Source organism: Haemorhous mexicanus, chromosome 7, assembly GCF_027477595.1.
Source record: "Haemorhous mexicanus isolate bHaeMex1 chromosome 7, bHaeMex1.pri, whole genome shotgun sequence".
Taxonomy (NCBI): Eukaryota; Metazoa; Chordata; class Aves; order Passeriformes; family Fringillidae; genus Haemorhous; species Haemorhous mexicanus.
The window spans coordinates 37,269,038-37,296,521 of record NC_082347.1 but is presented as its reverse complement, the minus strand read 5'-3'; the positions used below and the strand labels follow the sequence as shown (position 1 = coordinate 37,296,521).

General features: G+C 44.2%; 1 protein-coding gene across 4 annotated transcripts in view; it reads right to left on the bottom strand.

The window, feature by feature from the left end:
* Positions 1-27,484, bottom strand: part of GRK5 (G protein-coupled receptor kinase 5) — a 154,651-nt gene that overhangs the window by 33,245 nt on the left and 93,922 nt on the right. For 2 of the 4 annotated variants that reach the window (XM_059852054.1, XM_059852056.1), the window contains exons 3-4: positions 26,108-26,220; positions 18,017-18,094 (exon numbers count right to left, since the gene is read on the bottom strand). In XM_059852054.1, the coding sequence (XP_059708037.1) occupies positions 18,017-18,094; positions 26,108-26,220 (191 nt within the window). Of the gene's footprint in view, positions 1-105; positions 141-18,016; positions 18,095-26,107; positions 26,221-27,484 lie in introns of those variants that run through there. The other 2 variants (XM_059852057.1, XM_059852055.1) reach the window with 2 other exon arrangements.

Below are 27,484 nucleotides of genomic sequence, written 5' to 3'. Positions count from 1 at the left end.
TGAGAGGCACATTCATTATTTATGCCCCTGAGCTGCTTCCATTCAATTCCAGCGGTTGTGTAAAAGCAAAGGAGCTTTACGTCAAAGAGCAGTAAAATAGGATACCGTGGCAACTCGCTCCACATTCCACTCTATCCTCACATTGCTTTTCTGCCTTCTCCGGTGCTTTCACCTCCTTACCCAGCCTCATGAATATGCAGAACCCACTCCTTGCCAATTCTTTGAACTGCTCCCTTGCATCCCATGAAAAATGTGCTGGCCTGAGCTGTGTACAGCCCATTCTATTAAACAAAAGAGAATTTGCCCAGTATTTTCACTTCATGGGTGATTCATTGTGCTGTCTGAAAAAATCCATCTTTTTTTTTGGTTTTTTCTTCTTTTTTTTTTTTTTTTTATTTTACCAGCAAAGCAGAACAAGAGCAGAGCATTGGTACTTAATGATACAGATCTACATCTATCTATGTATTAAAAAGATGTCCACATAAGTATCTGGACACTTTAATTCATCCTCAGACAAAAATAATTCAGCAGCTTTAAAATAATAATTTCAAAAAGGAAGTTTGCCAACCAACCACATATACTCTTTTCATCCTCTCCTCCCCTTGGAGAGAATGTATATTCAACCCTGCAAACCTTACCAAAGAGAGGTCTCTTGCAATATGCCTTGATGGTTAACCATCAAGTTTAGGATTTTTGGGACTAATCTAAAAAGATAGCTTTTTAGGCAGTCCACATTCTTACACATTGACTGTATACTGTAATCATATTACAAAGTGTATATTTGTGTGTGTGTGTGCATCTATTTATAGGCATTTCTCCCATGTACACGAAAGTCCCTTTATATAACAAATTGGATTTGGGTATTTTCAATAAACTCAGCCAGAGATGGTAAAATCCTCTTTCCTTGCAGAAGCTTTAATGCTCAGTAAGGTCCCTGTCCATGCCCACAGCCACCAGATGTGCTGAGTGGGTGGGGCACAGAGCATCATCCCTCATTCCTGGCCAGATGTTCCCATTAACTCACCCCTAGTCAGAGATATCTTGGCAAGCCCTGAAATGCATTGCAGGCAGAGTTCAAAAACACTGGGAATGAGGACAGGGGAAGGGGCAGAGGTGGAGCCACAGAAAACCTCCAGCATGTTGAAAGCTGAATTAAGTCTTTTATCTTTCCCTTCCCACTGCTGAAATGTGATTATGATCCCGGTTGTGACATGAAAAAAGTAAGTTTGTTCTACTTGAGTGTTTTTAAATAGGAACATGGTTTACAGAACTGTTTGTGCACGCTGTGCAATGCACTCTCAGTGCTCAGCCTTGTCAGACAATCTGCAGAACGTGCTGGGGACACCTCTGACCTCACTGAAATGCTTCCTCATTTCCTCAATATATTCCTCCATTTCCTCAGCAAAAGAAATCTAGGGAACACTCACTTTTAATCACAGACAGAGTAGATTACTAATAATTAAGAAGTCTCACGGTTTTTTGAGTGGTAGAACAGCCCCTCATGTTAACTTCTAAAAGGAAGAATGAGACAAAGCCAGATTTTCTCAGCTTGATTGACCACTGAGGTAACTATACATGCCCACAACAAAATCTAAGTCCCAGTTTTGGTTCAAGAGAGTAAGTAGAAGCAAGAGGGGAGCAATGAAAGAACTACAAAAAAACCTCCTTTTTCCAGTCCTACAGCACTGAAAGTACAGGGGGAAAAGACAGGAAAGCAGATTAAACCAAAGGCTTTCAAAGCAATATTCAGATATGAACAAAAGTCTAATGATTAGCAGTATTTCAGTTGATTTTGGCTAGAAACTAGATGAATGAATATCTTTAAATTACAATTTATGCACTCAGAGGATACACATTTGCACAACTTTTGGTAGCCCAAAGTTGGTAGGTGGCTGTGTGAATCCAGGGGTCCAAGCCCTGGTTCAAGATGATCATCCCTCTGATTTACAGGGAACAGAAGCACCCCTGACCTCCTCAGTTTTGGGGTTGCTGTGGACCAGGAGTGTTTTTGATGTGAATGGAGCAGTGCTTCAGTAAAATCCACACCAGGTCCTCTAACTGAAGCTACTTCTGACAGCATCTGGAACTTGTTCTGCTTTTAGAGGTCACAACAGGAATCCAAAAGCTAAGTACTAAACTGCATAATTAGTCATTTAGACCAAGTGACCTGATTCTTACTCATGCCAGGCAACTTCATCTCCCATTGGGAATTCATTTCGCAGTGGAAGGTAAACTGCCTTGAGGTTAGTGTTGAAGATCATGCCCATGACACATTACTAGAGTACTAATTCCATCAAACTCTGTCTAAGATCAAAGTACACTTAAAAATAAATTATAAGCATCAGCTAACTCTTATTCATAAAGAGGAAATTAAATTCTTGTAGTGAAAGGGGGGAAGAATGAGCAAAAGGAATAGTAAGTAAGACAACGTGGGAAGTATTTAAAAATGACACAAACTGTGATTCCTCTCTCCAAGTCTGTGGGAGATACAGTCACCACTTGGTTTTTCAAAACCACTCATTGCTGACCTCTGAGTCTTTACTTCCTCTGCACAAACTGGAAGCAAGGTAACAATATCAAGGTAGGCAGAGACATGAACTCACTGAAATCCTGTGCATGGACTAAAGCCTTCAAGTGCAGTGCAAACACTTCCCTAGACCACTCCATTTTCTATAACAAGGAATAGAGGTTGTTCTGTTTTTCTTTTTCCAAAGGCTGATCATTTCCAAAGCTTCTGTAGAAATGAAGAAGCTTTTTTGTGGTGTTCTACAGCCCTTCACAGAGTTCAGGGCACCACACTCCTGGGAAGAACACACCCAACCCTTCCCAACTCTGCCTGCAGCTCCAGGGAGCCTTTGTAGGATCCTTCCTGAGGATCTCCTTGAGACTTCCCAGTTCCCACTGCTCCCATTAAACAGCCATGGCTGCCACCTTCCCTGTGTGAATACTGTGCATACCCACAGCCTTCAGAAGCTCAAACAAAGCCAGAAACAATTACAAGCCAAAACCCAACCCACCAACCTACTTTTGCTCCCCTGGAGAACCCTTAGGAAGCACAGGTTATGTGTGCAAGGAAGCCTTTGGATCCCAAGAGTGAAAGCTTCCAAAGGCAACACTTTGGCCATTTACAGATGAGAAAGTTGCTTCTTCCCTGGAGAGGTGCAGAGGATTTCTGCAGCCACAATGAAATGGTTATTAACACCATTCTCCTGCTGCATTATGGGCAATAGCTGTAAAAGCAAATTTGGCTTTTACAAGGGAACAGAGACACCTTTTCCAACATATTAAATGTCCTGTGGCAGCTAGGAGAGCCATACACTGTGATTAAGACCATTACATCTGAGCTTGTGACAAAGAATATTCTGCTAACTCTTCAGAAACACCTGCAGAAACCAGTTACACCTTCTTGCATTCAAAACAAAACACTGGGGACTTACAAGTATAGTTCCATATTTCCCCTAATGGCTATTCTGTTTCCTGAAGGCAAAGAAAGAGGTTCTTGATCTCACTTACAATAATGTAATCAGAAATCATGCCAGTCAAACCAACTGATTAACACTAGGGCAAAGCTGGTGGAACTGAAACCAGATTCATGGCAGTACAAGATGTGCTCAGGTTGATCCTGCAATGAAAATTTCTCTCATCTCTCATCTCTCATGTGGATTCCCACAACATTATCCTTATTGATCAGACATTTTAGTAACAGTCCAAAAGTCCACAATACTTTTACCAGGTTTTAACCAAAATCTCCTACCTCCTGTACCTTCTCTTTTATGGCCAGAAACTGAAAACCTCTCTACAAATATTTTGCTGGCATAGCAATAGCTCAGTTTTATGATACTCTCCCATTTAATTTTTAAGAAAAGAATGCAACTAGGAATTGTGTTAGTGGTTATTTGCAAATCAAGAAATGGATATTCAGTTACTTCTGAGTGCCATTAGCCCACCCTGAGAAAAGTCTCCTCTTCTAAATTTTATTTTTTTCTGTCTTTAGAATAAAGAGTTCCTCTCAGAGGTTCTTCCCTTTCCAGTAATGGCATGAGAGCAGCTGATGTGTCTCACACTTGCTCAGGGTTAGTTGTGTTCATGCCCACAAAAAGTCTGGATGCCAGCAGAGCCCTGTCCAGCAGCAGTGTCTGGTGCTGCCCATGGCCTGGCACCCCAGTGAAGTACTGAAGAGTAGCAAAGTCTGATTCAGATCAGATGAAAGCTTCCAGGCTCTGTGACTCCCCATCATCTGTTACTGTGAATGTCATGTTGCATCGCTACACTTTAAAACGTGGCCTCTCCTTTTCTGACAGCTCTGTAAGTTTTGCTACAGGCTATTTCACCCAGACCTCCAAGACCCAGTCTTTGCTGAGTTCACTGAACAGCACAGCCATCAAAAAAAACCTCTCTGAAGTCCTCTCTATGTGTTTGCCATGCCACCCACAGCATCTCTCAGTGCTTCCCCTGTGACATCCGAACTTTTGTTGATCTATCAGCAAATCAAACTCTTTATCAAACAAGCTGAAGTGCTGGCAGTACCAAGGGAGGCATTCAGAAGACCTTCTCTTTTCCTTTTTCATGAAGATGTGTCATTTGTTCCAACTTTTCTTATGAGATAAGTGAGATACATTTCCAAACATTTACTGTGCACGACCTCGGTCAAGACGTGGTGCGCTACAGGCGCCGCCTCCACGCCTGTGGCAGGGAAAGCAGGCAGGCAGCAAGCAGAGGCTGGCACCTCCAAGGAACAGAAGCATTTTTCTGACAGCCCAGAGCTGGAGTTCACACTTGTGGAGCTGGGGTGAGGTGGGAAGCAGGTGTCCCCAGTTATTCCCAGAGCAGATGCACGCACAACGCAAACCTGCGTGGGCAGAGCCGGCTCATTGTGTGGAACGCTGCTGATCCCGAGGGAAAAGTGCCCAAATGACAAAGTGGACTGAGAGGGACGTGTTGAGGATCCAGCTGAAGACATGTCCAGCTGGGGTCACCACCATTTGAGAAACCTATAGAGAGCTGACAAGAGCACCGAGCGCCTGGAGGGTTGGGAAACAAGCTTAGGAAAAAAAGCCCAGAGGAAAGCACTGAGGAATCTTAGAGTCTGTTTAGGCTGGAAAAACAAGGGTGAAACTTGATAAAGGTCTTTTAATATAGAAATGTTTTTAATAAAAAGGGCAGGGATCAATTATTCTGCATATTCTGCTCTGCTCTGGGGGAATGATGTGAAGAAATCCACTTAATTGGATATGAAGGCTTTTTATTCTAATTTTTCACACAGGGAAGCAGAAGAACAGGCCTATGAATGTTGTGGAATCTGTTCTCAGAGGTCTGAAAGACCTCCAAGGGCACTCAGACATCTGTTGATCATCTAAGTGTATTTGATCTCTGTTCAATGCAAGAGGCTCTTGAGCCCTTTCCCAGTCCTTTGTACCAATGATTTTGCAAAACACTGGGCTCCATAAAGCACAGGCACATGGCATGGCCATGAGAACAGATGAGGAGGGGAGTTTGTTTGCTGAGTGCTCACCAAAGGGAACCTGTAGCTCTGAGTAAAGGAATAAGAATCTTCTCTGCAAATTAGCAATCCTGCTCCAAAGACTTTTATCAATCATCACTGTCTCCTAAAAAATAAATGACTTGGCTTGCAGATCCCTGAAGTTCAGAGCAGAAAAAGGGAAAGCATTGAGTTTGGCCAGACTGACTTTGTAAGAAACAGAGCAGATCCATAGTTTGAAGGTAATTCTTCATCCTTGCACAATGACTTTCATCTAGGAACCTCAGAATATTAAATCTTCAGTGCAGGATTAAGTCTTCATGAGCTAGGTGGCAATCTCACAATATTTTACAGAAGAGTGCACAGGAGGTTGAGAGATGTGTTTTGCAGAAGATTTGATCATCACCTGTGTCTGAAATCAAAGAAGTCGCACTGAGATAAACGGAAGCTAGAGATGCTCAGATTCCTCAAATCAGTCCAATTGTCCCTTGCAATTATTGAATAAAGAATAGAAACCTAGAAGCACAGGCTTTCATTTCATACCAGCTCCTGCCAGTGGATGTGAGTCATCAGAGTGTCTTACAGCACAACTGTTCATCACTACAGAAGCTATATGAACCAGAAAGATTCCACACTCTTTAGATTGAATAGACCTGATGCAAACTTCTGTCACAAGCACAACTGCTTTCCTGGCAAGTTTCAGGCATGCAGCTGATACTGAAACATGATGACTTATTTTAAAAGTCACTTGCGTAAAATAAATAACGTGCAGCATATGTTATGTTTCAGGTTATGAAAACATTCCACAACAAACTGGCTTTAAACAATTAAAAACGTTTCAGTCAATGGACAAAAGTTCAAGCTGTAACTTTGCTTGAGCTGCCTCTCAAATTGCCTTCCAAGCATTTGTCTTCATGGTATGTGTGTTTTCAGATGCTGACAGCAATGTTCCACAGATAATCTGTTTGAAAATCTCCACACACTCCTGCTACTAGTAGAGACCTCAAAACTATGACAGAAACAGGCTAAAAGGAACTTTTTGTGTGAGATGATGCATGATCAGACAAGAACAATTCATACACAAAAACCTGGAAATTCTGGCTTTATCCAGCAGTCTGAGCTCCAGCCAGGGAAGTTCCAACCATGCAGCCAGAGACTGACTGAGGGAAAGTGTGAAGGGACTGACAGGGAGAATCCAAAGTTCTTTTGGGTTGGGAAAGACCTTTAAGATCACTGAGTCCCATCAAGAAATTCAGAGGAGAGCAGCAGATGAGGAAATGGAATGTCTTGGTCGTATTTAGATTTTGGGAACTCAAGGCTGGGCATTCCTGGTGAGGGAAAGGATCACACACAGTCTCCTGATGCCTTTTGGTGTTACACAAAGAAATTCTTCTGCCTGTCCCTGTGTCTGATCTTATCTATTCAGTTTGAGCTGTATGTGTGGTAAACAGCCAATTCTACATCAGGAGCAGCTGCAACACTTTAACTAATCAACTTCTGCATTTTCTTTTTACTTTTTTTTTTCCCTTGCCACAGTCATTTGGGTCTGTATGAGGTGAACCAGTAAAGCAAAAGGCTTCATAATTCCAGGATATTTGCTTTGAGAGGACAGATGTAGGAATTGGCAGTGGGATGGATGGGGAGCATGGAAGGCAGCTGTGTTATTAGCAGCAATTGATCTATTACAAGTGTGTAGACATGACACCTAAGAATGGGGGCCCATAGTGCCAGGCACTCCAGACATGTCATGGGAGCCAGAGCTTCCAAAGCAAACCAATCTCACCAGCCCTGGGAGTGGCAGCAGGGGCCAAAGACATGAAATATCTCATCAGGATTACAGAGAGGGCCAATGGCAGAGAAAATATTGAGCCCAATCCCAATACCCAGGGCAGGATCACTTGCTGTATCTGAATGAAGCAAACCACCAGTGCCTGTCAGCTGTGGGGTTTGTTTTGTAGCTGCAAGATGATCTGGAGTCATGACAAATCAGTTTTCCCTCATATGCTACCAAACTATCAAAACACATGTTGACACATGAGAGAGAAATACAATGCCTGGAGACAGCAGAGCCCTCAGCAAGCAGCTGAGCATGTTCCAGCCTGGAGGGGCTGTACTAATGCTGCACAAAGGGCCACGCCACCACCTCAGTGCTGCTGCTAGATCTGGAGTAGCTTCAGGCTCCCTCACTTGCCCTGCACTCCTTGGGTTACCTCTTGTGCCTCAGCAAGCCCAGCAGCAGCAAAAGGAGAAGTTTCCTCCCCGGGTTCCCAGCATCCTTCCTCTTTGGAGCTGGGATACAAGCTGTAGTCTAGAACCGTGCCCTTCCTTGGGAAAACAGCAGCCCCTGAGGTTTCCCTTCTGACAAGTGCATAGGAAGTTTATGAATTATTTTTTGGCCCCCCTGTTAGTTAGCAACAGGGCCTGCTATCTGGCTGTACCCTGTTTTTTCCTCTTCTCAGCAGACATTTTTGTAGCTGCTCCTCTAGAAACCGCATTTCTGCTCCTGATAGTGGCAAACAAGGAACTGCCATGCAAATGGTGTGAGTCAACATGTTTCCTTCATACAGCTTTGCTGTCCTAAGTGTGGTTTCCTTGGAATGTTAACTTATTTGATTCAGAGAAATCTGGGGGCATAACCACAACAGGAGTTTCGGAGCAACAAAGGAAAAGACTGCCTGGGCTTAAGAAGGAGAAAATTCTTCCTGGCTCCTGTTGGTGACCAGAGCTTAAACACCCAAAGCCCCATAGAAAGTAATTTTGAAATAACAAATTGTCCCATGAGACAAAATTTAGTTGCTTCATCATCTCCTTTTGCAAGTCCAGTGAATCAGCTGCAGACTTTATACTCCTCAATTAAACAGAAACACTCACCGCAATCCCAACCAGCTACAGGGCTTTGGGTACAGCTTATTTTAAGGCTCTAAACTGGTCAGCACAGAAGATATGCTTTTGACTTCAATTAGTGAGAAATTTGGCTTCACAAGAAGTGCTTGGCAGGATATTTTCCTGGATCTTCAAACCCTAGTCCTTCCCTACCCATACTTTTAAAATGATTCTGTAGAAACATGCTCGTAGAGGTTTCTTCACCAAAGAAACACATTTTTGCTCCTTTCTGTAGACAATAGGTTTATTGGTGGAGGGGGGCTCATAAACCATCCAGCTGAAATAGTTTTAAATAAATTTGCTTTTAAAGCAGGGGAAGGGAAAGTTTTGTTTTGCTTGTTGTTGCCCTTTTTTTTGCCTTAAAAGCATTTTGCACCCAGATTAAAGGATGGAAATAGATGAAATAACCTCTCAGCAGGATGAGGAGGGCAGCTTAAGGAACAGAGAAGAGAAGGTTCATATCAAGCAGGATCTTCTGTCCACCCCACAGTGAGGCTGCCCACAATCCTTTGGAGTGTCACAGAACCACTTTTGCCAACAACCCAACAGAGCCATGGCTACAAGCAGCCAGATATTTGATTAAGCTTTTTGGGAGAACAATGTACTCCCACTATTACTAGCAGCAAACATGACAGGACAATTCTGAAAGCTTCTCTTCTCAGGAAGTTTTTTTTCTCTTGTCACATATGCTTAATAGGTTTGGATAACATCCAGTGTCCAGCCTCTTGTCAGGACCTTCCTACCTTTTAACATCCTCCTGCACTGATGGATGGCCTAAACATTAGCAAGCAACCTTATGTTGCAATAGTCATAGCTTGGCTTCCTCTGGTAAACCAAATGTCATTTGTTCCATTAAAAAAAACAAAAAAACCCAAAAAAACAACAACCCCTAAACAGATAAACACTCACTTACAACCTTAAAGTTACTGAATGGCTTTCATGCAGGAAAACAAACAGATCCTTGCTTGAATTCACCCCTGAGACACAAGGCTGTAAACAGGAGTAACCCTTCCCTTGCAGGCTGAAGCCTGATCCACTCTGAGCTGATGTTTTGCCATCACTTGCAGGGGGGATTCTATAGAATTTACCTTCATCTTTTCCCATTAGCAGGTCAAAATCCTGAGGAAGCATTTGAATGAAAAAGTGAAAATCCAAAAGAGAGTCTGGGAAGGTCTTGCAAAGAATTAGGAAACAAAATAAACAAACATCAGGCAGGAGCCTGTGGCCCACTCAGAGAAAGACTGGAAACACCCAGGAAGGCAAACAAAATCACTGCTGGAAACAGGGCATTCCCACATCACCTGGATCACACAATCCATTAGCAATCATATGGCAACAGCCATCTGCAAGGAACTGGGAGAGAAGACATTTATTGTAGGGAGTGACATGCTGTTTGCAGTGGCATATTCCACTCTTCCTCACTTTTGCTTGCTGGGCAAACAACATCAGTGCAAGGATAATAAACTTGCTAAATGCTTGATTTTTGACTCAGGTCAGAGTCTGACTTGGTTTAAAAAAACAAATTAGCATACAAACTAAAGCTTGGCAAGCAGGTTAAATGACTTTTTTCAGTGTTGCTGGATTACTGGGGAAAAAAAATAAACATGAATAGCTTGAAGTGTCACATATCCACAATTTAAATATGCTGGTTATTTCTAAATCAATTTGTAAAAAGACTTTTTTAAAAATCTCACTTTTTACACTTATCAAGCAATATTTTAAGGAAATGAATTTTATTTTTTTTTTTAAATTTAAAACCCTGTGATTCCTGGTTCCAAGTTAAAATAGCACAGTCAGTGCTATTATACAGTAAATGAGCTTACTGATTCTTCTAGTTGCATCATCCCAATCAAAGGTGTCAGCCTCAGGCATCTCACTGGAATCTGCCTGACCCATTCTCGTGAGGCTACTCAGAGGCTCAAGTCTCCAGATGTTTTTCCAGAATCCTAATTTTCTATTACAAGGGAATCAGGTGGGAAATAAGGTATGATTAACTTCCATTCTCACCATGTGCCTCTTCATTCCTTGGGGTTTGTTGGGGTTGCCTGTTACTGCTTCTGAGTTTAGCACAAGGAATCCTGAGCTCAGGGAGACATTAGCTGATCCATTACACTTTTAGTTCCAGAAGCCTGAAAATGAACCAACCAGCAAAATTGCAGCAAGGGGGGGAATGGAAGGATCAGGCCTTCAAAGGACTCCAGAAGTACTGAGAAATTGTGCCCAGAAACCTGGGTGGACACGTCATGCAAGGCAATTTAATGTATTCTGCATGACACCTAGCATGGAATTCACCTCGTCACACTTTAATCACCTAAAAGCTGAGACACTCAGAGTCTCCCCAGGCTCCCTGTAGCCAGTGGGCAGAAAGAGTCATCTCATCTCTCCAATCCAGATGCCTCCAAGGCTGAGTGCTGGGAATGCAAGAGGCTGGACTCACCAGAGGTCTATTTTAATGTCATTCTGTGCAAACACACAAAAGCCATCTCCTGCAGATTCCTGGATGTTTTGTAAGTCAGTGTTCCAGACAGCTGGAAAAGGCTGATTCCTTTTTTCCCATGTGAGCAAAATTTTCAGGCAGAAGAGCTGTTTCTGGGAAAGCTGAATGGACCTGTAAGTCTTTCAGAATTAACTTCCCTGGCCACTGGATGATCCATCCAAACCAAATATAAGTCATGAGGGGCACACAGAGGGGACAGGGAAAAGATGACCCCAGAAACAGGGAGGAGAAAACTATAATTAGCACATTCATTAGGCAAGGGCAGGCAAATGGAGTCTTCCTGTTGCCAGATAATTCTGAGCAGGTCTGCTCTTTGTTTGCAGAGCCCTTTTGGATGGGCTGGCTGCTCTCTGAGAGGAGCTGGAGCAGGCTGGGGGCTGCCCTGCCTCACAGGCAGATGTAAGCCAGGTTTAGATGTGTGGTTGACATCCATTAGAGGAATCGAGTTTCCATTTTCCAAAGGGTCAAGTCAGAGTAATTCCAGCAAACACAGGGAAGCCAGAAGGCTTCTTCTGAATGATCAAAGCATCCCAATGCTTTTCCTGACCAAACAGTTACGAGGCACGTGCACTGGGAGGTGTAGCCCCTCCAGAAGAACAGGGAAAGAGAAGCAGAGCTTCCACAGCTCTGATGAGCACAAAACCAGAGGAGTTGATGACTCCAGCCCAGACCTTCCACCAGTCTGAGCAAAGGCATTGCAAGGACAGGACACAGGACCACCCAAGGACCCATCCTGGGGCAGCATCATCAGCTCAGGGCAGGCTCCAAGTTGTTTCCACAGGCTCTCCTGCAAGTTTGGCACCACTGCAGGAGACAGAAGCCCTCAGTAAGTGTTTAGTTAACTAACATTTGTATTATAAACAGTGGGTAAAGGATGAGGAAATAGGACTTGAGCAAACTGTGAGAAAAAAGCCTTTTTGCCTGAGACCACAGCAAAGGGACTCCTAATCAAGGCAGCACTGTGATTTTTCAGATTCCCCACCACACTACATTACAGCCTGGCCTCAGTGACAGACAAATGCTTATTAAAAGAAATCCTGACTAGAAAGCATTAATTTGAGTAACACAGTTGCCTTTCTGCCACCCAGATACTTTCCCAGAACTGAACTTGGGAGAGATGAGCTTTTTCAGAGAGCCCACTGAGAAGGTACTTTCCTGGACTCAGACACAGTGATCAGCAGAGACATTGATCGTGCTGTCTCTGCAGCAACAACAGGAATTATCCATTGATTTCTCTGGAGACTGGATTATGTATTGATTATGTGAGCTGCAAAGCAGAGGCCTAGGTAATGCTATCATGTCTGGCTAAAATGGTGCTCATGGAGTAGTGAAGTCAATAGAAAGGGGAGATGAGAAATCCATTGAGGCAAAGGGCAGAGTCCCAGGGTAATTAATTAAATGGCAAAATTCTCCTGGCTCAAGTGATGCCAGGATTTCTACTTAAGCATTTTGCATCCTGAAAAGTGCCCTAATAGGAGCCCAAAGGATGCAGTGAATAACTCTTTGAGCAAGTAAATAATTCTGGCCCATCCCGAGTCCATGTAACACTCTGTGGACAGACAGGCACTTCATTCATTGCTTACTTCAATTGGGTCATTAATGAAATGCACAGGGCTTAGAAAAATTTGAAAACTAGCTGTGGAGATAACTCTTGGACCAAGCCTGAAGGGGCCATCCACTGCAGCCAGTGAAAAGAGATACTGTGTTGGCCTTTTATCAGCAAGATAATAAGCTTACAGGGGGACAGAGATGACTTGCTGGATATAAGTGACATAAGCTGAATTTGCAGGAGAAAGATAGCAATGTAGAAAACAGCCCCTGAAGGCTCACCTTTCAAAATACAGAGCTTCTGTCTTGCATTAAACGCTGCAGATTGCTTTACAGAAGCTTAATGTTTCTATCTCCCACTGCTTCCCCTAGAGTGGCATTCAGCTTTTGTTCTGGCCATCCCAAAAACTAATTATAACATGTTCCCTAGCAGGCATTTAGTAAAACTAAACAGGTAGAAGAAGAGGTCTCAGGACTTGAATCCAATTCCTGGTATGGTGTGACCTGCAGGATTGAGCCAGAATCATTAAGAAGTGATAGATGAAACTTCACTGATCAGCAAAGATGACTCACCCAGAAGCACAAGTGCTGAAGTTTGCATTTATTTTCGGGATGGAAATAGGAAGGAGGGGAAGAAATCTCAAGGAGAGAGGCAAAGGTCCCTGTTGTCAAGATCAAAGCAATGGCCAAAAGGAAACTATCAGAGGATGGTGCACAGAGATGGGAGAGCAGGAGCCTGGCTCAGCTGTGGGGCCTGGCCCAGCAGAAAGCCTCACGGGTAATTTTAATTTCATCTACCCATCTTATGGAGATGTTTTCTTCTCCAGAAACAGCTGGTTTGAGAGAAGGGCACATTTGTGCCAGTAGACAAGCCAGAGGCCCTTTCAAGGGACTTTCCCCTCCCTTCCTTATCCTATAATTGTTCATAAAAACAAAGACATCGTTTTGTTTACCAAAATCCCCACTGACAGCCTTAGACTGGTGTAAGGAGGTTATTGCTGTGCCCAGCCAACCTCTTGCAGCAAAGAAAGTGCAAACATGGCCTTTATTCTGGGCATTTCCTGGAGGAAAGGGTACTGGACAGGAATTCAGATAAGAAAATTTGTGTTGTTGCTGTTCTTCATATTCTGTGAAGTATTTTAATGGGGATAACAATACATTAGACATCCTGTTCAGTAACATTTTTAGTACCCAGCTGAGTCCAAATATAAACTATAATGGCATATGGAGACTGTCTTCAGAGCCATTCCAAATCAATTTAGTTTTATACAGCGTCTCTTCAAGTCTCTCAAGGTGATTTACAGTGAGAAAGCAAATAGTGGGATAGTGATTTAGTGGAGTAAGGCATGGCAGCTGTCAGGCAGGAAGGAAAAAATGCTGCATGGAGACGTAAAACTCTAATTTAAAAGCAGTACAAAGGTAAATATATCTCTTTGCTCTTCCAGTACCAGAAGCAGTCAGGTAATGAAGCCAGGTTGGGTTCAGTTTAATTCAACAGCTCAATAGAGCCATTTACAGATGGAACTGGACCTAAAACTGAACCTTTTCCACTCAACTGCTGAGATTAGGAAAAAAACAGGGAAGAAATATTTGTGTCCAATTCATTTTACCATCATATTTCACAACCTCAGAAATTTCAGACTTCCTGTGGCTTGGACTTCTGCCCTAGGGGCTTATGAAGTCAAGAAGGCAGCTTTAAGTGTCTTTTTCATGGAAATTGTTAAAGCCTTTTTTAAAGAAGCAAGACTCTAGTCAGGAAACCTTGACCTGGCTGGTGTGACAAGCATTGTGCTGCTCCTGTGCACAGAGGAGGAATAATTCTTCAGAGATTGTTTCCCTCAGCTACAGGACACCCTTCCTGTGGGTTTTTTGCCCTCCTGCTCACCCCTCAAGTGAAGCTGCCACAGAAGCAATGAAAACACTCATATTTTGGTGTTCCTAGTGAGGAGATCACACGTGCTCCTTACATTTCCCTCCCACCAAAGAGCTCAGAACAGGCTGTTGGATGTGGCTGTTTCAGTGAACTTCAGGCAAGAGAGAGGGAATGCCACTGACTTCCTAGGGCCTGAGTACACAGGATCCTGGGACAGCTCAGCATGGAAAGGACCTTTGAAGATTTCATGGGAAAGAGAGCCTAGATGAGATGATCCACTGCCCAAGAGCATCATGAAAACCTCCAGTGGTAAGGACTCCACCACACCCCTGGCAGGTTGTTCTATGTACTTCTCCTTTGAGAGGCCTAAACCACCCACGTTTCCTTCCACCTAAAGCACCCACATGTCCTTCCACCTAAACCACCCACATTTCCTTACACCTAAAGCACCCACATTTCCTTACACCTAAAGCACCCACGTTTCCTTCCACCTAAAGCACCCACATTTCCTTCCACCTAAAGCACCCACATTTCCTACCACCTAAAGCACCCACATTTCCTTCCACCTAAAGCACCCACGTTTCCTTCCACCTAAAGCACCCACATTTCCTTCCACCTAAACCACCCACATTTCCTTCCACCTAAAGCACCCACATTTCCTTCCACCTAAAGCACCCACATTTCCTTCCACCTAAAGCACCCACATTTCCTTCCACCTAAAGCACCCACGTTTCCTTCCAGGTGCCAGCATTTGTCAGGATTTGTTACTGCTGTTGCCTGTAGGTCAGGGACATGGTGGAAGCCTGACCTGCTTGTCCACCAGGACTAAGATTTCAATTCCCCAACAAACAGGTAGGGGCTGTTCAGGATGCCAAAGCTGTGGAGAGCCTGAATTGTGATCACTTGACAAAGTGCCTCCTTGCTCTAGCATCCTGGCAAGTGCAGGGTTTGCTGAGTGGCCTCAGGGCAGACGTCTCACAGGCAGTGACTCTGTGAGTCACACAGGTCTGGGAGTCCTGCTGGGATGTCTGTTCATCTGGGAAAGTGCCTTCTCTTCCTTTCTGCTGTGCAAGAAGTGTATGTTTTATTAAATAAAGTGCATGTTCCCTATGCAAATGAGCGCCCTTTGGAATGGTGATACACTGACACGTTTTATGTTAAATATGTATGCCCTTTAAAAACTGAAGCAAGAACTAAAAATCATTTATAAATATTAAAGAGCAAGAAGTCTACTTTTTGTTTTCACTGTGTTTCTGATCCTGCACTCTGGGAAAAACACTCCTCACATTATAAGACTGAATTATCTGTCCAAGAACTAAACCTGTAATTTTATTCTATCAGTCAAGCTGCATGTCATGCTTTTTTTGTATCAAGACAATCAGGTTCTTTGAAGCACAGACACACACCTACTTAAAAGAAGCTTTCAGCTGAAAGCAGAAGACTCCAGAAACAGCAGCAATTTGTACCTTTCAAGGGACTGATAATTAAATAGAGAAATGCTGATTCCAATGAAAAGAAGGTTTCTTTGCTGGACAGGATGATTCTCCATTAGGACATTTGGGTCCAGATTCATCTGCTTGGACTGCAGGCATCAGTCCTTTGAATCATTGACTTCTAATGGCTTCAAATGTGCCATTTGGAGATACTTATTTCTCTTTCTTGACAAGAAAGGACAGTAGGCCATCTGCACTGCCAACCTGACTACCTTAGTTAGGTATCTAAAATGAAATTAAATCAACCCAGGCCTTGCTCTAGTTTCTAAAGTATTTGTTGGGAATGGGACACCTATTAGAAAGTCCAGTATTCAACCCATTGTTACAGCACAGTCAACCTTGCCTCCAGGAAGTATTTTCTGCTGCACAGGGTTTCCACATCCCTCTGGGAAGCAGCAGAAGTTTCTCATTAAGGAACAAAAGTGCAGCAAGAGCAATGCAGACATTAAAGCACCACCAGCAGGGAGGCAATTGTAGATGGCAAGTGAAGGAGGGTAGCTCTGTGTTCCACAGGATCACAAAATGGGTGATGTTGGAAGGGACCACTGGAGGTCGTCCAGTTTCCTTCTGCTCAGAGCTGTTAAGGTAACTTGCAAATACCAGAAAAGTCTCAGGACAGACTGTAAATATGCTGTGCCAATTTTACATACTGAGAAACCAGGTACACAGGTCAAGTAAGAAATCCAGGGCACGGCAGAGAATGGAAACTCCAGCTCTGGAGTCCCAGTACTTTTCCTTCCTGTAACACCACCGTTCTTTGTTGATGAAGAAGCAGCAGTTTTCAGCTTGGTCTTCACTGCACATTCACTAAATTATTCCATGTGCTTCTGGCTGCACCATGGATGGCAGGAGAGCCAATGGACAGCAGTGAAGGGCTTTTGGAAACCTGCAGCAAGACTGGCTGAAGTGAAGCAATGCTATCCTCCCCTCACTTTACTAGCTCTGCTATCAGCAAAATGCCTTTCTCCCTTTCCAGATGGGAGCTGGAGCAGTGGGAAATATTTTCCCTCAGAGTTTGTTGCTCTGCTGACAGGAATTTTAAGACAAAAGGTCATTTTGGTGGATTTAAAAAGCAGTGGAACTTCATGCCCCTAATGAATGGGCAGCAGGAGCTCATACTGGCAGTGCTCAATGGCTGCACATGAAACTAGCCAGGCCCAGTAAATGAAACCAGATCCCAAAATGCAGCCTGAGATAACTGAAAGTATGCATCAAAGTTTATTGTAGGAAAATGACTGAGTGGAAAAAGAGTGGTCTGCTCTGCCCCTGCACCTCCAAAACATATTGTACCATTTAAACCCTCCAGAAAGACATCTGCCAAAAATGTGATTAATTCTCCTGAAGGTCAGATGTATTACTTTTGTAAAATAGTTGAAGCAGCAATTTTAGTCTTTGATTACTCTTACGAAAGCAACTTAGGAAAAATCCTTGGATTGCTCTTGTGTTTGAAGCTGCTCTTGTGTTTGAAGCTGGATGTTTACTGCTTACTGGCAGTGACTTGTGTAGCAAAGGTGAAATGTGGTCAGCAAATGATTGTAACCCCCCCAGAAGGGTTGGTCCTAGAGCAGCCTGTCCCAAATTCCAGCAGCACATCCAGTGTCTCTGTTTGGAGTGCCACCCTGTGGACTGCTGCTCCCACAGAAGGAGCTCCTCTCCTTCCCACAGCCACCAGAGGCAACAGTCAGGACCCACCTTGGGCACGAGGATGGGTGACAGCACCTCTGAGCTCCCAACACCTCTGTCCCCTGTCAGTCCTGTGTGTCCCTGCCCACCCTGGGGAAAATGGTGCTGGGGGAGAAATGGGAATTTCTGTACCAAAATACAGTCTCTGCTATGAAAGACCATTTCTGCCTGTGCTTTCTACACAACAGAATATGAAATGCCACCACCACTTCTGGGCTGGATAGGAAATAATTGGGGCATCTGCTGGTAACAGCTGAGGTCTCTTGTATTACACCCCCAATGCTGAGCTTTGTACACTGAGAAGAGAGCAGAGAAGCCCTCAGCTCATCCATGGATGAATGAAGCCCCTGGTAAGTCAAGTTCATCCTTAGAAGTCCATTTCTGGATTGCATTATAATTTTTTTTCTCTCTGACTGTTTGTGTAAGACTTGCAGGTTTATTCACTGGAGATTGCCACCATAAATTTTAGGAGTCTGGCTTACAAAGCCTGTAACAACCTTGTTTAGTAAAGGTGTGCCTTGCAGCATTCCTTCAGTAATGCCACTTTGGCTGCCCCTTACCTCTGGGGTGAGGTATTTCATCATGATTTCCTTTCCTTTCTCTCCCAGCTTTTCATCTGGAGCAATTTCATATTCTGCCTGGAACAGACATATAAAAAATAAAAGTCAATATTTGCACTCATATTTCACCATTATAACTTCATTTTGGATGTGGCCTTAACAGAACACTCTGTATGAAAAATCTGAAGGACAAATATCATTTTCTGGTGGAAGTAAAACCTGTGCACACAATCTTATTAAAAACCTTCCACTATATTTTGACCAGACCCTAGTGGTGCATCTTCTGGGGCTTTGTCTCTTAATTAACACCAATACTATTTAATTAATTTATCTTTTATAACCTTGCAAAGCCAGCTTTCAGAAAGCATTCAGTGACAAGAGACACCAGCTTCATTTGGTTTTGCTCAAAAGGAAGGTGGACACAGAGGCTAAAATTATTTCTCTGAGTAGTAGAGAAAGTGAATGTTTGTTAACCCTTGGTGTTTCAAGGGCCAACTGAATATATACATACATACATACATACATATATATATATATATGTATATATATATATTCTTCAATATATTGTCTTCTTTGTTTAATGTGTCTTTTCTATGTATTTATGCCTTGACCTTGGTCTAACAACACCTGTGCAAAGCAGAGAGACCTGCCCACCACTATTAGTGACCCTTGGCTCAGTCTCTCCTGATTTCTTAGGCAGATTTCTTAGGACCAAGAGGAAACAAGAGAGACCATTCAGAGGAATAGGCACCAAAAGCAAAATTCTCTTTGGCTTGTCTAGTGCATTAAAAAAGGGAGCATCCCATCCTCACACACAAAGTCTACCTACATTTTAAAGTTCTGACTGCTCTGGGTATTGAAGCATTACTGACTTTTGATGAGCTTTGTTTACATTAGAAGCAAAAGAAGAACAATGTGTGTACCATGAAGATATTAATCACTCCAGCTAAAGTTTTGGATCCATGGCAGGCATTTCAAGGAAACACATGCTGCAGGAGACCCCAGTGGCTAAATGACAACAAGTTCTTAGGGACATTCCTGCTTGGCACTGCTTGGGATATGAAGCTTAGCCTTCAGGTCAAAATATTTTCCAGAATTAAATAAAATAATAAAAATTAAAAAAGAAGATGACGACCTAACAGCTTTCATGACTGTATTAAAAAAAGGATCCCAGAAAATCCTGCCAAGCCAATTAAATAACCTGGTCCAATACAAGCTGTCTGTGATGATAAATGAGGAGGAAGCTAAAAAAAAAAAAAAAAAAAAAAAAAAAAAAGGTAAATCAGACTGAACTGGCAAACACTTGGAAGAAAATATTTCAGAACTATTGCCCACTGGAAGATGTATGTGCTGCTCCAGGCTGGATGCAATAAATCTGCAGGCTGGCTGTAATGGATACCCCAGCTAAGCAAACCCAGGAATGACATGGAAACCACAGTGCAGTAATAATGCTGCTCCCCTTCTATCTGGCCAGTGCTCATTTAGCTATTGCAGCTCAAGTCTGGAGCTGCATATTTACACACAGGCATGGCAGGTTGCTTGAACAATCTGGAATTATTGTCTGATTTGGTTTGGGAAATGATAATGGCCACAGATAAAAATTATGAAAAACAACCAAAAACTAAACCCCACAAGTACAGTACTTCTTTTTAAGTGACAGTTTTGGGGATGAAACTGATTAGGTTTTCATAAAACTTAATTCAAGGGTTTAAAAAAAATTTTTATCTAATTTCCTGTCCTTTTAGATGGTATCTGAGTATGGGTCATTTCAGCTCTGAAGTACAGAAACTCTGAAATGCTTAGAGGATCTTAGCACCATTTTTCTCCATGACTTCTCTCTCCTTCATTTGCTTTCAAACTCTGATAATATATTGTCTCCCTAGCAAATAAAACCTGATTATAAGTCATCATCTCCTATTTGAAGTGCACCAGGGAGCTGCTGAAAAATTTGTTGTCCTTTTTGCCACACAAAACCTGTAACAGCTACATCCCATCAGAACTGTACAACAGGAAACAAATCAGGACAGACCAGAAGGCAGAAGCTCAGCAAGAGCTGATGTCTTGAAATGCCATTCCTGATGGGACCCAGCATATGCAGAGCTAAATGCACACCTATACATGTACAGAGGATCTCATTCTGCCTCAAGACAGTCAGCAAAGAATAAAAGGAAAGTTTAATTACACTTGCATGTGACATTCTCAGGAAATGTGACATGGTGGTGGCGAAGGTGGGAAGTGACAGACAAGTGAGGATGTGAGAAGGAACCATAAGCTCCAACTGTGCACAGTGTTGATTTCACTGTAGGTTTGCACTAGAAGCCTGTTCCATTTTGTTCCTAAGCTCATTATTATTTCTCCCTTCAGTGCCATTTTTGAGCTATTCAGCAACAGACCCTGCTGCTTTTCCAGCCATGACCTGTTACCACAGCAGAGAGACAGGGATGTCCCCATGCTCTCTCTGCCACCTGCCTGGGAAGCCACCAAGGTCCTCAACTCCTGGTCCTGTGCTTAAATCACAAGATACCTCCCTTTCTTTCCCAATACTCAAAAGCACTGCTACAGTTTGCAAATCCTTAATTGCTAGAAATAACATCATTTCTTAAAATCCACGTGGAACAAAATATTTTCCATTATTCCTTTGATGAATCCAGGCATGTGTTTCAAGGCTCCTGCTCTGAAGTCTAATAGCTTCTCCATGCCCTAGTTAGGTCAGACAGGGCCCTATTCATAGCCCATAAATGAGGGGAGGATTTACGAGCACCCTGACTCCGTGGGACAAGCTGCAGGGAAGGCTCTTTCTGTGGGCAGGCACAGATCCTTCAGCCCAAAAGGCAAGAGGATGTGGGCTGGCCACTGTCTGCTGCTAGCTTTTCTTCTGGCTGCTCTTTTGGAGGTAGTAGTTATGTTGGTGGCTCCTTCTTCCATAGAAGCAGCAGTGGCTGGATGGAGGAATGGGAGGGCAAAGTGTCCTTCCCCTTGGAGCAGCTGCCCTCAGGATGGAAAAATGCTCTTCAGCTGGGAAAGGGAGCAACATCTAGCCTGTGGCTGGCTGTGGGATGGGACAGCCACAGGGACAGCTCAGGTTTGGGGGCTGGAGGCTGCCTGTGATGGATGGAGAGCTACCAGGGCAATGACACAGGGACCCCACAGGGGCTCACATTGATTCTGACACATCAATTTATGTAGTATCTGATTTTCACCTTAATATTATTTGAGCTCCTGAAACTCCATGGCTAAAAATATGTAAAAATGGAAAAACACATCCAAAGAGATCTCAGAGGATGTTTTCCCACAGCAGCATGGCATGGCCAAGGGAATCATCACCCCTTGTACCCACCAGGAGATGGAGATGGGAACAGACACTCCCACCAGAGCAGTTTTGGCTTCTTGGTAAAAGTCAGGAACAGTGGAATCACCTTTTGAGCATCTGCAGGAGGTTACTGGCATTTCAGCCCCAATTTTTCACCTCCACTTTCTCAGCTCCCTCCTCTGTTATCTGAGAACATCTCTCTGCTCAGTCCTTTCTCAGACTCCAGGTTCTGCCCTGTTATTGCTCTGTCCTCAGTGCCTGTTCTTGCATTTGCCTCTGCTGGAGATTTAAAATCTGTGACTGAAAACTGGAAGGCAAACCCCAAACAGCTGGGATTCATAATAACTCGCATTTCTAAGTGAAAAGTGAACTTGAAACCATATTTTTCATATTTAAAGGCAGGGCAAAAAGAGCCCTTTCAACTGTTTGAAAACACATTTTGAGTTAATGAGTTTGTTGATACCAACAAACTGGCATTTCTGATGGGAAAAGCCTTGAACAGCTTTAAGACACACATACACAGATGGTTTATATACCACAAAAGGGACTTAACCAAATGAAATCTCCCGAACAGCAAGACAGGATTTTTACAAATGGCATTAAATGGATGCTCACTCATCCTTTCACCCCAGGTAAGTGCCATGTCTAGTGAGGCACTCAGCTGAAAAGTCCACCCAAGGCCCCTGAGCCCAGATATCACAAGCAGAAACAACCTGGAGAGGCAGCAGGGCTATTTTCCTCCAGAGGATGTATTTTTGTGTGACTTCAGTGCAAAAAAAGTAACCTTGTTCACATTAGAGAGAAAATAATGACCAAAATTGTCCACGCTCTCCTCCAGTCAACCTAAATCTGGTCCACATTCAATTGTTAAAAGCCCTCCCTTGGAAAAGAAACCATTATGAATGTGAGTAGATGAAGCAGGAAAGGGATTCCAGAAGGTAAAGCCTTCATTTTAATGACAAATAAAAATCACAGGAGAGGAGAGGAGAAGGAAATGTCAGGTGCTGGCACCCTGGGAATGCGCTGATGAGAAGGGGACAGGAGCAAGAGGTCCCTGCTGAACTGAACTGCCACCTTCTTGTGCTGGAGGCACTGGCTGTGGAGAAGCAAACACATCTTGCTAGCCCCTTGCCTGCTCACTGATCTGCCTTTTAGCACAGGAAACATTTCCCCTCACACTTCATTTTAATGGCTCTCTTTCAACAGCTCCAGAGTTGAGCGATGTTGCTAAAATATTTGTAAGCAGAGCAAAGTGTGCTTCAGGGCTGTGCATGATTCCTTGGCTAAGGGCTTCTGGAGGAGCCACAAACCACCTCCACCTAATGATAACAGTTTGTGCTCACACAGTTCCACCATGGGAATGGTTCTGCTGAGCCATTCAGGAAGAGCTCTGTGGCTCCAAGCACCCAGAGCAGCTCGTGATGCCTCCAGAGCCCCACGGGAGCTCGGTGGATATTTCATCTCAGCAATCAGGACCTCTGTCATGAGTTTGTTTGCACAATATCCACGGCAAGAGATGGCTGTCTGTCCTTACAGCCCTCCTGCCAGCTGGGAGAAAGGGTTGCTGTTGCTCCATTTCCCAGACAGACAGACAGACACACACACACACACACTGACAGGCACTCGCTGGTCCCACAGCAGCAGTGGGAGCCAAACACCCCCAGCTCCACCAGTGCTGTGCTGCAGAGCTCTGCATCTCTTTGTTCTTATCACTGTTATCATCTAATGCTGGGGCCTGCTGCTTACAAACCACATGTCGTGTTAGTCTGGGCTACAATCGATTGTGACTAATCACCCAAACACTGCTCTCACAAAACATGGAGAGACTTTATGCCTCTGAGCACTTTTGTCTCAATTACTGGTTGAAATTGGCCAAGGCATTCACAGGTCTCAGAGGGAGCTGACAGCTACACACCTACATGCCTGCAGAATTCAGTGATACAAATCCCTTTTCTTCAGAAGGCAGCTTAACAACTGTTTAACAGAAAAAAATCCCCAAATCCTGCCATAATTACATTTGCAGGAGACTACATCAGACCAGGCTAGTTATTTCACATAACAACTGACATAAATGTCCAGTCAGGAGAGGATTTTTTTTTTGTCTCTTTGCATATTCTGGTCTGCAAGGTCTGGATGATTCCACCAGCCTTTGGAAGCAAAGCTGTAAGAGAGCTTAGTCTCTCACTAGGATGTTGATAGGTTGTCAAATGTCTGACTCAGCTTCTGGTTTTCTCCTCAGTCACTTCTTTCCTTGCAGACAGTTGAGTGCATGAGTTGAGAAACTGTAGAAAATATTGAGAGGCATCAATTCCTGGCTTCTGCCAGTGTCTTACTGTGTCACCTGGTAAAGTCACTTAGATGGGCACTGAAAAAGAGAGGTGGTCCTCCCTTTCAATGTGCAAAAAGCTCTGTGAGTCTCTCAAGAACAGCTAAATATTATCCTCTTTTATCTTTTCCCTTTATTGGACATTACACAAAAGATAATTTTTGCACCTCATGTTAGAAAAATAACTTAGACAAAAGAAATGAAGGCTCTTGGCTTTTCCTGCTTGTTACAGCAGGTGGTCTGAAAAAGGTTTCCCATTCCTGGTGGTCTCAGATTAGGGCAGTAAAGTCAGACTCCTGGTCTCATTATAGGGCTTTTTTTTTGCCTAACATAGGGCTTGGCTTGAATCCTACTACTCACTAAACACAGTGTGACCCCACTGGGCAAATTTCAGTAGCAATCATCCAATTTAATGGCCAAGGGCTGTGTTGCTTGACCTTAATAATGCCTAATGCAGGGATTTTCACAGGCTGGGAGCAAGCTTATACAGAATTTGAAATCAATAAACAAAGGAGATTGCTGTTAATTAGTGTTAAAAAGAAGAGAGAAAGATAAGGATTCAGACCTCCACCCAGGCTGGCATTTTGTTTAACAAATCCTCCCAGTGCCAGTCTGAGCCTAACTGGGAACAGACCACCAGCCCAGTCAAGGTACACAGGGCACATCCAGCCTGCAAAAGCAGCTTGGGCTGGGTGCAAAGCAAAAGGATTTGGGGATATTGGTGAAGAGACAGACCTTTAAAACAAAGCCAGTGCCACCAGGAGCTTTGGTGAGTGACACAGTGTCCTCAATCCAGAGAGGACCCCAGAGCCAGAGGCAGGCTGGGCAGCGCCACAGCCACGGCTGGCACACGGTGCCCTGGGGTGCTGGCACCTGGGGACAGATGTTCCCCTGTGCCCAGATGTTGTTCCCTCTGCCAGTGGCATGCCCTGAGTGCATACAGGGCTGGCACACTGGGGGATTCTGCCCCACAGCCCCTGGGCACTGCTGGAACAAAAATGTGGTGCCTGCAGCTGCAGGGAGGAGAGAGAACAGAGCAGAGCACCACTGACCCTCCCCAAACTGAGCACAGCTCTGCTGCTTCTGCCTGAGATTAAAGCACTTGCAAGCCATCTCCTGTGGCTGCCTTCCCAGGGATTTCTGCAGAAATTGCCATCTCCTTGGGGCTGCAGGTGGCACAGCTGGTGTGCCTCCCCCCAGAGTGGCGTGTGGTGTTTCATCAGTGGCAGACACCTCACTGGACAATGCTGGTCCAGCACAGGACAAACACATGCAGGGTACCCAAAGTGTCCTGCTGCCTGCTGGCCTTGAGCACAGCTGCACAGAGTGTTTGTCAGATGTCTCATGTACCTTGATGGCTACACCTTTCACCAGAGAAAACCACGAGCAGTGCTAGGAATAACAGGTGGAGGTCATGACCAGCTAAAACTGGATTCAGACTTTATCCAACACTTTTTGTGATGCTGTAGATTTGCTGTTGTAATGCAGGAGTAACATAAACCTTAAGAGACCACATGTCCTCTCCAGACTGTAACTTTTACAGCTTCAGGGCAATCCTCACATTTCCCTATACTTCAGAGTAGCTTCACCATGGTGCAAACAAAACAATTTTATTCCTGTTGGTGTGCATTGTTTTGCTTCTGACTGTCAGTGTTAGCCAGGGAGAAAGACTCTGTGGGCACTCACGAGTGACAAGTTCATCTTGCTCTTTGGTACCATGTCACCTTTTGGCTGATCAACACCCTCCCCTTCCACAGGCTCCCAGCAAAAGAAGTCACTGAGAGACTTTTCCACTGTGAACAGCTGCCAGAACTCATGGCCAAGTGCTGCCAGAGTGGGAAAGAGCATCAGGTCCCCCAGGGCTTGGGGGTGATGCTCAGTGGCTGGGTTAACTGATGGCTCACTGGGGTGGAAAATGGAGCAGATTTGTTTCTCAGTGACCTCAATCAAGTTATTTCTGTACCTTGTGCCTCTGTTCTCCTATTTGAAAAAAACCAGGGTGATTATCAGGATGTCCTTTGTGAACCATCCATGGCTGAAAAGCCTTGGGAAGGGATTTTAGGATTATTACATTCCCCATCCTCTCTCGTCAGCCCATTCTCAACTTCCTTTCCCCCAGTGCCTCCCAGTAGAGCAGGCTTCACCCCCAGCAGCAGACATTGCTCACAGCAGCTCAGCTGCTCGGGTGTTGGCATGGAGGGAGGCCACAGCATCACTGTGGGGGTGACTGTCCTTACCCCTTTCTGGTGGCTCATGTCCCCCAGGCTGGCACCAGCCCTGGGTGTCCCTGTGCTGCCAGTGGTGCTGGGCTCCTGCTGGGGCCAGCCCTTCCCACTGCCTGCTCCAGCACTTCAGACACAAAATCCCACAAAACAGCGATTTCTTAGGGTCAGAGGAGTCTCCTCTGTCGGGGAGCACTGCAAAGCACCCCAAAATACCACAAGAATTGACTTACCACCGAGTCAAGGAACCGAATGCAGCACTCGAGCTCGGGCCGCGTTTCACAGAACTGCCGAAAGAGGAGCCTTCCAATGGGCTGCTTTTCACATATGCTGCAGTAATCTCTCTCTAGAGGCAAGAAAGAGAAGAACAGAAGCATGAAAATGAGAACAGTTCTGCCTTTTGGGTTGCTCATGAGTTTAAAGCACTGCATGTGAGTGCAGGTCTACAACCCCAAATCACAACAACCTCCTTCTCCCTGCCACCACGTTTTAGGTATCCAAATACAAATATAATTAATGGCTTTGGGACTCAGTTAAGAGAGACTGAATTTTGTAGGGCTGATGTTGGTTAAGGTCAAGCAAAAGCCACTCAGCCATTATGAAAAAATAATTCCACATTTTTCTGTGGTGGAAATGTATGCAAAGGTACAGCTCAGACTGGCGGTATTGGTGGGAATGTGGGGAGCAAATTACAAGTCCTTGAAATATGAGTCATACATTGAAGGGCAGAAAAGGCTGGAATTTGTGGACTCCTTCCTGGATGCTTCCTAGACATGCACTAAAGTGCTCCACACCTCTGGAAATGCTTAGCCTACTTTCTATTAAACAATTACAGTAAACTATGCATTTTCAAAGGTTTCAAATTTTCTGCTTTTTAATTGCTGAGCATTAAGGAATGGATAGAGCATATGGCATCTGGCTCATTTCAGTTTAACAGCACTTCTCACAGAACTGTATTTCCCCTTAAAAGCCATGTTTAAATGGCATTCCCCTGTGCTGGTGCATCCACAACCACCTCTCACAGTACAGTAAAAGGTCCTTTGCCCATCACAAGGACTGTCAGCAGGAGAATATGGATGAAGGGCAGGCATCATTAACTGGCATAGCACCTGCACAAATGCCAAGGGCTTTGGATATTTTTCTGGTGAGAGCATAAAATCCCCCAGCCTGCTTGGAGCAGCAATACTTGCTTGAGACACGTTATTCCTCTACAAGTACACACATGTCAAACAACATACTGTGTTTCCTTAGGCATTCTTCTCACCACCCTCCTCGCTGCCATATGGCACTTGCTGTTATTATGGAAACAACCAGCTTCTAAACACATAACACAGCGCTGCAAACAGACATACCAAACCCACACAAGTTGTCAGTGCCTTGGCTATTTCTCTCTTGGGCCTGCAGTAGCTCCTGCAAGGTCTTTGATTCCCCCTCTGCTTTGGCCCCCCATGCCCTTCAGCTCCTCCCAGCCCATGGATGCAGGCACAGGAGCTCCCCTTTGCCATTGAGGCACCCAGCTGAAGGACCTGCTCACCTCAGCTCGTGCCCTGGGGACCATCTTCTGCAAAACCAGAATCATCATAGAATCATGGAATGGTTTGGGTTGGACG